This window comes from Emys orbicularis, chromosome 1 (assembly GCF_028017835.1).
Source record: "Emys orbicularis isolate rEmyOrb1 chromosome 1, rEmyOrb1.hap1, whole genome shotgun sequence".
Lineage (NCBI taxonomy): Eukaryota > Metazoa > Chordata > Testudines > Emydidae > Emys > Emys orbicularis.
This window is the reverse complement of record NC_088683.1, coordinates 67,319,300-67,331,679: the sequence shown is the minus strand read 5'-3', so window position 1 is coordinate 67,331,679 and position 12,380 is coordinate 67,319,300. Positions and strand designations below refer to the sequence as shown.

The 12,380-nt window shown below is 42.3% G+C and overlaps 1 protein-coding gene across 5 annotated transcripts in view; it reads left to right on the top strand.

The window, feature by feature from the left end:
* The window catches only part of GRIP1 (glutamate receptor interacting protein 1), a 358,951-nt gene that overhangs the window by 184,657 nt on the left and 161,914 nt on the right, over positions 1–12,380 (top strand). For all 5 annotated transcript variants that reach the window (XM_065419595.1, XM_065419580.1, XM_065419588.1 and 2 more), the window contains exon 2: positions 3,338–3,418. In XM_065419595.1, coding sequence (XP_065275667.1) covers positions 3,338–3,418 — 81 coding nt within the window. The remainder of the gene's footprint in view (positions 1–3,337; positions 3,419–12,380) is intronic.

Here is a 12,380-nt window from a genome sequence, read left to right as displayed (position 1 = left end):
AATTGAATATTTTATCAAGGCGCACTAGGACCAGGACTGTTTTGTTCAATGGATATTTTTTTGTCTAAAGTCCCCCTGTTCAGATATTGGTAGTAACCAAACGTCGTCGTCATTCATCAGATTATGTGAAACTACATGGATGATCTCTGTTCATTTCTTAATAGAGAAGTATCGCTGCCACAATAGTTACCATCACAATTGGCATCTTCTAATAAGAAAGAGCTAAAGATTGCATGTATGGGGTATCTAAACTGCCCCCTATTGGGGTAGCCTGGGGAAGCTTGTACTGCCAGTAGCTGTGCGTTGCCTTTTCTGTGAATGAGAAAGATCAATCCACTTCTTTCACAAGCACTAACTTCTCTCTCCAGGCATGTTTTTCAAAATCCAACAGGACTGTATCCCCTCATACAATAATATTAGCTTTACCAAAGCTGTTTTTTTTTAAGGTGGAAAGATTGGTGGTGCTTCCTCCAAAGTCCACCTTTGTCTTAACATAGGCATGACTTAAATCCATTTCAGAATCCTGTCTGTCTCTCTCTCTCCATTCTATGTTTGTTATTGTCTTTGGCTTTACGCTAGCATACAGCGTAGCAGAGGCTGTGTTATCTTTCTCATTATGATTATATAGTTCCATGGCAATGGGAGTTAATCTTACTGTAGTAGAAGTAATGATATCTTGCAGACCTGATACACTGAGATGCTTTTAATTATTCGCTCCATTCCCTTCCAGGGGCATGGTTGTACAACAGCCTTTTACCTTGTTGCTAATGTTCAGAAGCTTTTCTTGTTACTGAGTCTGCCTTACTAAGTGGAATTTGTTGTAGAAGATCTGTAGTTTGAAAAAAATGAACTGTTCTTTGTAGTGTCTTTTATCTGAGACCTGGTTTTAAATTATGCTGACCAAACCCTTATCTTATTTGAATAAAAATGAATGGTTTATCTTCTGATATAATTTTCTAATGGAGTCTGAGATTTTACAAATACAGTAATCAGTAAAGAGAGAAAAAATCTAAAGAGGGTCAGTTAGAAAAAAAAATTGATAGCCAAAAATATGTTTATATTATTCATCTACTGATTTTTGTTGCATCTCAAGGTGTCACTAGATAACTTAGGCTTTGATTCCTTTAGCCATTGATCTGTATTTACTCACGGCTGTATGCATATGCTAAAAACTAATTGGTCCTTACCAACTTAAAGAGAAAAAAGTATGCAAATAGAAATATTTGATAATGCATAAAGAGCTGTTCGAGAACCAGATTAAAGGACCCACAAAGTAGGATCTAATTCCCTTTTATTTTTTCTTTTGATTGAGGAAGTGAAGTAAACACTATTAATACTAGTGCCTAATTAACACATACAGTTCCTATTGAAGTCTTTCTCTGGTGGTAATTTATATTTAATGGTGCACTGTAAGCTGGGTTTTTTTATTCTCCTATTGAGAAGGCTGCTATGGGGGAGCAGTAAGCAACTCATTTCTACCTGGTTCTGCCTTTAATGGATGGCCCATCTGCCCTGCTAGCCAGTCCCAGTGACTCAGAAGGATCAAGGTTGATCAAGAGCAGCATCACCACTTATGCCAGGTCTACACTACAGACCTATATCAGTATAACTACATTGCTCAGGGGTGTGGAAAATCCACACCCTGAATAACACAGTTATACTGACCTTCCCCCTCCCCACCCCTGTAGACAGTGCTCGGTTGACAGGAGAGCTTCTCCCATTGACATGAAGGTCTCCCGTCGGCTTAGTAGCATCTTCACTAAAGCGCTACAGTGGCGCAGCTGCATTGCTGTGCATGAAGACAAGCCCACTGCTAGTGGGTGCAGTGTCGTCCTTTGGGTAGGAAAGTGCTTGGCCAGGCTGAGTCTGGAAATGGTTGGCTGACACTCTCACAGATCACTGGCCACAACACAAGAGGGGCTTTCTGTGAGCAGAGCCCCAAATCAAAAAGAATGTCTTCTTACAGAGTCTCAAAATAATAAAGGCATAAAGCTTCTTGCAGCTAATGTGGATGGGAGGCCTCCCACTTTTAGAGTCATTAAAGTGAGAACAAGAGTTCTTAAAGTGAAAAGGGGAAAGTCCACATTTCCCAGAGTCCTTTTAAAGTAGAACAGTTAAAGTTTCCCGTAGCCAGATACAGGTAAAGGCTGCCTGCAATATGAGCTTTACATAGTGCTTTTCTCCTCTGTAACACAGCTAGAGTCTGCCATCTTTGTCCAAGAGAGAGGAAGTGTTCATTCTTATACTTCCAATGTAGCCAGTGACGGCTCTTGTATTCAGAGAGAGTGCACTTTACTCACTGCCCTGGCTAGTATACTAAAGACATTCTGTGCGTCCTTGTCACAGAATGGCTGGCCCCAGTAAATGAAGTAGGTCAAGCTCCCTTTGCCAGAGCAGGTGCTCCCAATTGGCCAGTTAAGAGGGTGGGGCAGCACCTGTGAGCTATAAAGGCCCAGGGAGAGATCCAGTGAGGGGAAGTGCCTGAAGGAAGACAGGAAAGAGAGTCCCAATGCAGACAGGTGAGAGCTGCCTGAGAACAGGGGACTGGAGGAGGTCCTGGAAGAGAGAAGAAGGTGTTTCCTGGGGGAAGACTGAAGGCAAGGAGAGCAGCAAGAGGGGTTTGCTGGCTGGTATCGCCAAGCCAGAAAGGTAGAGGGCGAGTGCTGGAGAGGGCTGAAGGCAGGAGTTGTCTGCTGGCTCAAAGCTGGAGAGCCAGAGCTGTGGGCCAGAGAGGGCTGAAGGCAGGGAACCAGTGCAGGAGCTTACCCGCTGACCTCTCCAGGGCTTGAGAGCTGGACCCAGAGGAACCATGGGAGTAGAGTTGTACTCCAGTTGGAAAGGCGGGGGTGGCCATCCTAATAGGACAGGACAAGAGTGCACTCGAGTGTTGGGATGTGGTGAGGGACCCTGGGGCGGCACTGGAGCGCAAGGGCTTGGTGAGGGACTGCGGGGCTTGTACGTTGCATAGTATATATACTGTTTGGACTATGCTGGAAGAATTCTCATTGATGGGACTTGTATTGTTATGATTTATATGGATGGGACTTTTGTATTAAATGAACCCCACAAGGGCTATATTTATACTTGGGAAGATTCTTTGGACTATTTATAGGGACTAAGAAGGAAGGAAACTGTTATGCCACAGCCTTCCTTACAAGGGTGCTCTGGGTGGGGCTGCCTTATGACAATCCTATAGGACTAATAATGTTCCTGGTATGTTATCAAATTGTTCCTTTTTGTGGGAGAAGTAAATTACTAGTTAAATCAGAAATTATGTTGAAATATATCACTTACAACATATTTGAAACTGAAACCTTCACTGTTTGTTTGTTTTCAGATGAGAGTCCCTATACTAAATCTGCAAACCAGACAAAACCACCTGAAGGAGCATTGGCTGTGAGGAGACAGAGCATCCCAGGTAGACCAGCTAGTTTAAATTTTAATTGTCCTTACCCCATTTTCACAAAAATACTTTACAAGTTAGAGAAGCCAAATCATTTGTTAGTTTTACCAAGCGGTTTATGGTTTATTCTATGGAGCGCTCTAGTGATGCTCTATATTTAGATTGCCTCACATTTTCATTATTAAAAAAAAAAATCTGCTTTTTACAAGTACTGTAATGCCCCCTTGGTTTGCATGGGCACTTTGACATTTGGGTCAAGGGAGGTGCTTTTTGTTTTTTTCTTGAAAAATCTATTCAGACTAAGTAGGTGGTGAGTTGTGATCACTGCTTCTGATTGGCTAAGAATTGTATATGTCCCATATTATACCATCCCCACCCCAATTCTCTTGTTTATCTCACCCATCGACCATGTCTTGTCTTTTAGATTGTAGACTCTGTGGGGCAGGGACTGTGATTTTCTGTGTGTTTGTACAGCCCTAGCACAATGAGGCCTCAATTGGGTTGACCCCCCTAGGCTCTACTGCAATATAAATGTTAAATAATAATGGTAATTGGGCCAAGTTATAAGGTGTTAGAAGCTGACATTTCCCATTAGTCTTTTGTTCAGCAGAGCTTGCTTCAGGCTAACTGCTAAACGCGTTCAACATTACATCAGCACTGTGCATACACGATGCTGGTATCTCACTCCAGCATGCCACACAAAGCTGAACCTCCTCTAATGAGACACAGGCAAAATAAATGATGTGGCCACCCCCTCTCCCAACCACAATACCATTTGACCTCCTGGAAGATGCACAGTACTAGATACCAGATACCAAGTCCTGATATTCCACTAAGAGGTTACACAACCAGGGAACGGAACTCAGAGCTGTAATATGACAGACCTGAGTGCCACTTAGGGCAGGTCTACACTTAAAACACTGCATCAACGCAGCTGCGCCGCTGTAGCGCTTTAGTGAAGATGCTCCTACGCCAACAGGAGGAGCATCTTAGTTAATTGGCTTAGTTAATCCACCTCCCCAAGAGGCAGTAGCTATGCCGATGAGAGAAGCTCTCCTGTCAACATAGCTCTGTCTACATGGGGGGTTAGGGCGGTATAACTACGTTGTTCAAGGGTGTCGATTTTTCACACCCCTGAGCAATGTAGTTATACCAATATAAGTCTGTAGTATAAACCTGGCCTTAGTCACACTGTCTCTCAGTGGTCTGCGCTGAAGGTCCAAGGTTCAAACCCTGATGATGATATGGTGATGGAGGAAAGCATTGCAGCTGTGCATAATAGAATTGGTTTTTTTCTATCTAAAAAAATCTTAGGCAAACAACTCCCTTCTGCCCCCGTTCATTTAATGAATGTTGTTTAGATTGCAAAGTCAAATTCTCAAAAGTTAGAAAGCTCCAGAATGAAGATTTCCTGTGCTGCCTTTATTCCGTATGTATTATTATGCAGTCTTTAGTTACATGGTCGCATACTAGTTTTTCCAGTCCAATAAAAATCAAGATTCAGTGCTTCCTGAAGTGAATACAGATCTCTGCTGGTACCATAGTTGGGTAGTATTTTACATCATGAGTCAATAAAACTCAACTTATTAAGTATCTATTTATTATATTGTATTCTTCTGGAATTTTTTTAAATTGAAATTGATGGAGGAGGAGAGAATTATTGAAGTTTAAAGTTACGTATGAAACAGCTTGTGCCACATGTCCATCACAGACTTGCATTCAATGTGCCTACTGTATTTGGGAGAAGCACACATGCTTATAAGGCTATGTTCTGGGTTCCCAATATAATCCTTGTGGAAGAAATGAGAAGAACCAACATCTAAAATTCTTGAGCTTGGCACAGATTCTTCCACTTTCAGCCTTGAATGCGAGTAGCATTTACACCATCTCCAGTTGATGAGTGTAACAGGGGTGCTCTACTTACTGCTGCAATGGCACCTCCTCCTGGCTGTTCTGGGGATTAGCTCTGTTGCACACCGTCTCTCTTGGTCCACAGCTCCTCTCTCACTCCAGGAGCTGCTGCTGCCTCTTTGTTACTCAGCCCTCCAGCCAGGTCACTCAGCATTCCCCACTTCAAGGGTATAATCTTTCAAAGTCTCTTCTGTTCAAGGGGCCTCCGGCAGTTCTCACACCCAGTGCCCTGACCCTGTCACTCCTCCAGTGACCCAGGCAATCTTCCAGTTCACTGCCCCACCAGTGCCACTTCCCCAGTGGCACGTAGGGGAACCCAGGCCCACCCTCTACTCAGGTTCCAACCCAGATTCCCTACAACATGCAGCCACGGTCTGTTTAGTCCACAACCTTGCTGCTTCCTACCCTGCATCCCACAAGCTCTCTTCCCACCCTGCTCTCTTGAGTGTATGCCCTTCCCTTAGGGCCAGGCCCCCAGGGTCCTATTATTTCCCTCGGTTCCCTCCTTCACTCTCTACTAAACAGAGGCTGACTGCAAAATCCTCTGGGCAGCCTTTGCTGCTACCAGATTCCTGGACTTATACTAACTCTGCCTACCTCCTCTTCTTTCACAGGTGAGCTTCCTCGCAATTAGCTCCCCACACAGCTTGTCTCCCTCATTTGCTGCTTAATTCGCTGATTGGGCCCACCTGGCCTAATTCAGCCCTCTCAGTACCAGTATGGGGAGTACACCCCATCACAATGAGCAATTAAGAAACCTGGGAAAAGGAGGTCCTTTTCTTTTGAACAAAGTACTATTTTCCATCTGCCTATCCATTGGGAAAATAGTCTTCCAGAATCTTTGGTAGAGGAAGTCCCCTTAAATTTTTCTTTGGCTTCTGTCTCTGTTTATAAGAGAGAATTTGTTCAAATCTGAAGGTGAATTGACCATTTCTGCCTTATTTGAGAGATCCCTTTGGCTCTTAAGGTGAAGGCTGAAAGGGTGCACAAACAAAAGGTGTCACCCTACTGGGGTGTAACGTATGTCTCAAGTTTGAATTTGTAGCCAAGCTAAGAATTGTTGCAACAATCAACCTAACTTCAATGCCTAGAAAGATATTGGAACAAATTATTAAACAATCAGTTTTAAGATTTAGCGGATAATAGGGTTATAAGGAATAGCCAACATAGTTTTGTCAAGAGCAAATCATGCCAAACCAACGTACTTTTCTTCTACAGGGGTAGTGGTCTAGTGGATGGGGGGAACAATAAACGTGATATATCTTGATTTTAGTAAGGCTTCTGAAGCAGTTCCACATGACGTTCTCTGTCTTTTTTTCCCTTAGCAAGGAAAAAATCAAATCCACAGCTACAAAATGGGGAATAACTGGGTAGATGCAATATTGCTGAAAAAAATGTGGGGGTTATTGTGATCACAAATTGAATATGAGTCAACAGTGATTCTAGTTACAAAAAGACTAATATCATTCTGGGGTGTATTAACAGGAGTGTTGTTTGTCAGACATGGAAGGTAATTGTCCTATTGTACTCGGCATTGGTGAGGACTCAGCTGGAGTACTGTGTCCAATTTTGGGCACCACACTTTAGGAAAGATGTGGGCAAATTGGAGAGAGTTCTGTGGAGAGCAACAAAAATGATGAAATGTTTAGAAAATGTGACCTATGAGCGAAGGGTTAAAAAATTAGAATGTTTAGTCTTGAGAAAAGAAGACTGAGGGGGTACCTGATACCAGTCATCAAATAAGTCAAGGGCTTTTATAAAGAGGATGAGGATCAATTATTCTCCATGTTCACTTGCAGTAGGACAAGAATTAATGTGCTTAACCTACAGCCAGAGAGATTTTGGTTAGATATTAGGAAAAACTTTCTAACTATAAGGGTAGTTAAGCTCTGGGACAGACTTCCAAGGGAGGCTGTAGAATCCCTATCATTGGAGGTTTTTAAGAACAGGTTAGATAAACACCTGGCAGGGATGATCTCTGTATACAGGGTCCTTCCTCAGCATAGGGGGCTGGACTTGATGACCTCTTGTGGTCTCTTCCAGCCCTATACTTCTATGATTCTGTAAGTAAGACTGGAGATTTGTCATGGCATCTTTGCTCAAAAATCACAGAACAGTCAAGTATCAGAGGGGGAGCCGTGTTAGTCTGGATCTGTAAAAAGCAACAGAGAGTCCTGTGGCACCTTTAAGACTAACAGATGTATTGGAGCATAAGCTTTCGTGGGTGAATACCCATTTCGTCAGACGCATGTAATGGAAATTTCCAGAGGCAGGTATAAATATGCAGGCAAGAATCAGTCTGGAGATAACGAGGTTAGTTCAATCAGGGAGGGTGAGGTCCTCTGCTAGCAGTTGAGGTGTGAACACCAAGGGAGGAGAAACTGCTTTTGTAGTTGGCTAGCCATTCACAGTCTTTGTTTAATCCTGATCTGATGATGTCAAATTTGCAAATGAACTGAAGCTCAGCAGTTTCTCTTTGGAGTCTGGTCCTGAAGTTTTTTTGCTGTAAGATGGCTACTTTTACATCTGTTATTGTGTGGCCAGGGAGGTTGAAGTGTTCTCCTACAGGTTTTTGTATATTGCCATTCCTGATATCTGACTTGTGTCCATTTATCCTTTTACGTAGTGACTGTCCAGTTTGGCCAATGTGCATAGCAGAGGGGCATTGCTGGCACATGATGGCATATAAACATTGGTGGACGTGCAGGTGAATGAACCGATGATGTTGTAGCTGATCTGGTTAGGTCCTGTGATGGTGTTGCTGGTGTAGATATGTGGGCAGAGTTGGCATCGAGGTTTGTTGCATGGATTGGTTCCTGAGTTAGAGTTGTTATGGTGTGGTGTGTGGTTGCTGGTGAGAATATGCTTAAGGTTGGCGGGTTGTCTGTGGGCGAGGACTGGCCTGCCTCCCAAGGTCTGTGAAAGCGAGGGATCATTGTTCAGGATGGGTTGTAGATCACTGATGATGCATTGGAGGGGTTTAAGCTGAGGACTGTAGGTGATGGCCAGTGGAGTTCTGTTGGTTTCTTTCTTGGGCTTGTCTTGTAGCAGGAGGCTTCTGGGTACATGTCTGGCTCTGTTCATTTGTTTCCTTATTTCCTTGTGTGGATATCGTAGTTTTGAGAATGCTTGGTGAAGATCTTGTAGGTGTTGGTCTCTGTCTAAGGGGTTGGAGCAGATGCGGTTGTACCTCAGCGCTTGGCTATAGACAATGGATCGTGTAGTGTGTCCGGGGTGGAAGCTGGAGGCATGAAGGTAGTCATAGTGGTTGGTGGGTTTTCGGTATAGGGTGGTGTTAACGTGACCATCACTTATTTGTACTGTGGTGTCTAGGAAGTGGACCTCCCGTGTAGATTGGTCCAGGCTGAGGTTGATGGTGGGGTGGAAGCTGTTGAAATCGTGGTGGAATTCTTCCAGAGTTTACAGTCAAGATAAACTTAGTAAATGTCACAGGTTTAAGGAGAAATGGTATGTAAAGTCACAGGAACGCCATTGAAAGTGATGGGGCCACGTGATGGAGGGCGGTAAAGTCTAGTCCTGCCGCTAGGGTGGGATGTCCTTTGGGGATCAGGTCCTGTCTGTGGATAATAGTAGGCCCTGAGGGGAGGTGGAGGTGCAGAACAAACAAACCCCTCGCTATTCCTGCAGCAGCAGCTCCTGTCTCAAAGGGCTGTCCCGGCTCCCTGCTCCAGCTCATTGGTTCTCACACAGCATGCAGGTGGGGCTTTCTCCCATGATGCTCCACTCCCTTCCTGGCCCAGGCGCTGCTGGATCACCTGCCCTGAGCTTTTGTGACAGCAAACATGGTCAGCCCATGGCTCGGGTGACCCCCACACCTCTGCAGCCTGTGAAATCCCAGACACAAGGAAAAGTTGTGGACAAACTGTAAAGTCACTGTGTCCATGACATTTTTTATCACCATGACAAACCTGCAGCCCAAACCAGGCATTTCATGAAATAAATGTCCCGTTTTTAATTCCATTTTATCCCCAAAAGCAGGGAATGGATTAAACATCTCTTTGGAACAGAGCTTGTTTTAGATACACAGTGAATGCATTATTCATATGATGAGGGTATTTATCATTTTAAGCATGTCTTCGCATGGCCCAAAAACAAATGACTGATTCTTTCTTAGGGATTTATAGAATTTCTGAAAGTAATGATAGTTAATTAAAGTGATGTGTAGTGGTATTATACCCAAATTGCATTTTAAAACTTAGAATTAATACTGTGTGTGTGTATTTATTTGAATCACTGGTTAGCTCTGCAGTTTCTTTTCTGTGGTAAAATTAATCCTGAGTATGGAGGTGGTGTTGGCACTGACAGGTTACAGAGTGAGAGACAGATTATTTCCTCTCATCTCCGCAAGATGCCTGCATTATTCGAATTCAGACTGGCACCTGATGTATTATGCAGCTGAATTGTTAATCTGTCTGTGTACTAGATTGCAACATCCTTGGGGGAGGGACTATGGCCCTAATTCAGGTAATGATCCCTATCAGATCAGCACTTCAGCCCTGCATAAAGCAGTGTTGCCAGCCCCACATGTTCAAAAATCACCCCCCAAAACCATGAGACTTTACAAATAATACATTTTTGTTTGTTTTTTCTTATTTGCTCTTGGTGTTTGATCTTTTAGTGTTCATTGTCCAGCTTTTCTCTGCAAGCAGGAGGACTAGAAATCTACTTTTTTTGACTGAAAACTGAGTTTCTCATTCTCTCTCATTTCTGCAGGAGATGGGAATTAAGAAAAACACCAAATATTGGGAGAGTAGTGATAAAATTGCAAGAGTGGGCGACACTATTAAAGAGGCCCATTGAAGTCAATGGGATTTAAGCACATACCTAAAGTTAAGCATGTGCTTAAATGGTGTCCGGAACAGGGATGGACTCAAGCAAGTTCTGAAGTGCTTTCCTATATAATAATGTATGTCTCTTTATCTGTTTGAGTAGCACAGAGGAGTAAAATAATCATTGTAAAATAAGCATGGTATTTCTTTGAAAACCTATTAAGCCAAATGTGTTTAGCATGGCAGATTGTTCGTAATTTGAAGTTTGAGTGCTTGAAATGTTCACCAAAATACTGGGGTGAACTTTTTGCAAACTGTAATATTTGGCAGGTGTTGTAATTATTTGTGGCTTTACTGACTTAGAGATGGGAATTATAACCATATTGCTTTCTCTCCTCCGAGTGAAATCCTGTACACTGCACTCAGCCCAAGTACTTGGGCTGCACAGTGGGGACCTTTCCTGGGCAGAAGAAATCTCCTTTGCTTTAGGCTACAGAGCAGTTATGTAGCTGCAGTAGCTTCTGCACTGCCTGATCTACTCAGCAGCAGTTCCACACTGTCCTCCTTAACTCACTACTGTCCTGCTTCCCAAAAAGCCCTGTGTTCCTGCAGAGCCTGGCTCCATGATATGCAGGGGGTGTTAGACCTTGTCAAATCTTGCTCCCAACTGCCTTCCTGTGCCAGAATGTCATCAGGACCAATGAATACGAGGCCTTCTGCGACCATGGTGAGATCAGGAGTTACCTTCGTAGAGCAGAAGAAGGAACAAGTGTACAGAACTAGAATTGAAATTTATTTACTTGACCTGTTCTTTTCCTTTCGCCCACCAAAGCAGGATTTTTCCTCCTGCCATCTCAGAATTTGATATTTAGTTGCATAAATGTACAGTATTTATTTGTAGATCAGTTGTTAAATTTGGGCACCGTGTTTTGACAGAAAACTGTCAAGTCTTTGAGGTCTAAAATTAAACCAACCAGTTTTCTTTCAGTATATAGGCACATCCAAGTATATTGTATCATCCCTCCACTATACCTGCTGCCCTTATCCTTGTAAGCATGCTGGATCTTTTCGTTTACAAGGCTCTCTTCCTGCTGTACGCTGCTTGATCTCAAAAGTGGAGCTGGCAGTCTGACTGGAGGGAGAACATGGTATGATTGCACAGCACTATGTGCATCTACTACAGTAGTTCAGCCAGTGGAATAGTTTTTATTTGCAATTGTGAAGCCTCATTTCAGAGGATTTGGCTGATAGAATTTTAATAATCAGTAATAAAATGTTAAATAAACATGAAATTTTAGGGTAGGTTGAATTTTTGGACTGGAAAGTGATTCTTTAAGGGAGCATATGCAAAGGAAGAAATGCCTTGAAATGAATGTCAGGAAAAAGATTGATGATGCTGATATCTAGAAAATTGTTGCTATATGTAATTTTCTTAGTAATGGTAATAAAGCAATAAAATATTGTGATCCTTTCATGTGATTTTCAGAGTTAATATACAGTGTGTATATATACACTCTCTGTGTGTGTTGGCTGCAGACAGGCAGTTTTCTTAAGGCCATTGGCTCTGAATATATACAGGTGCTGTTTATCTTTTTTATAAAAACAGAAGTGTGTGCGGAGGGAGTTCCCTGGTCCGTGGCATCTGTGCAGCAACTGTTCATATTCTGTCTGAGGCTGCACCAAATGTGAAATTCCTGAGGGGAATACCTTGTCTAGTACCCAAGACTAATGGATGAGAATATAGGTCAACTGGAAGCGAGAGAATTTTAAAGGCCAAACTAGTTGCTTCAGTATAGTAACATATTTTTTAAAATCTGAAATGTCCATATAATTTTGAGAACAGAAAAAAATCTGTAAAAAGGACATAAGTAAAGGTTATACAGAGTTTTAGAAAATAACTAATATAAAAGTAATAAAATGCAAAATGAATGTAATGCGTACGTCATGTGCAGGTTACAGTAAGTGTTCTGATTATCCAGAACATATGATCCAATATATGATGATTCAGTTTACAGATTAAGTCAAATAAAATCAGATTGGCTGAATTTAACGTTTTGAATTTATATGCTGCAATTTTGATGAAAGAAGAGCTATCATAGCATGGTATAATACTGGAATAACTGTAGTGTAATATTTCTTCTTTACAAGATTAACATAATCTTGGTAAATGTAAAGGAAAATGTAGCAATGTTTATGCAAGTAACATAAAGAAGCAGCATGAATTTAAAATCATATTCACCTTCTGTGATCTGAGGATGACAGTTTCATTAAATAAT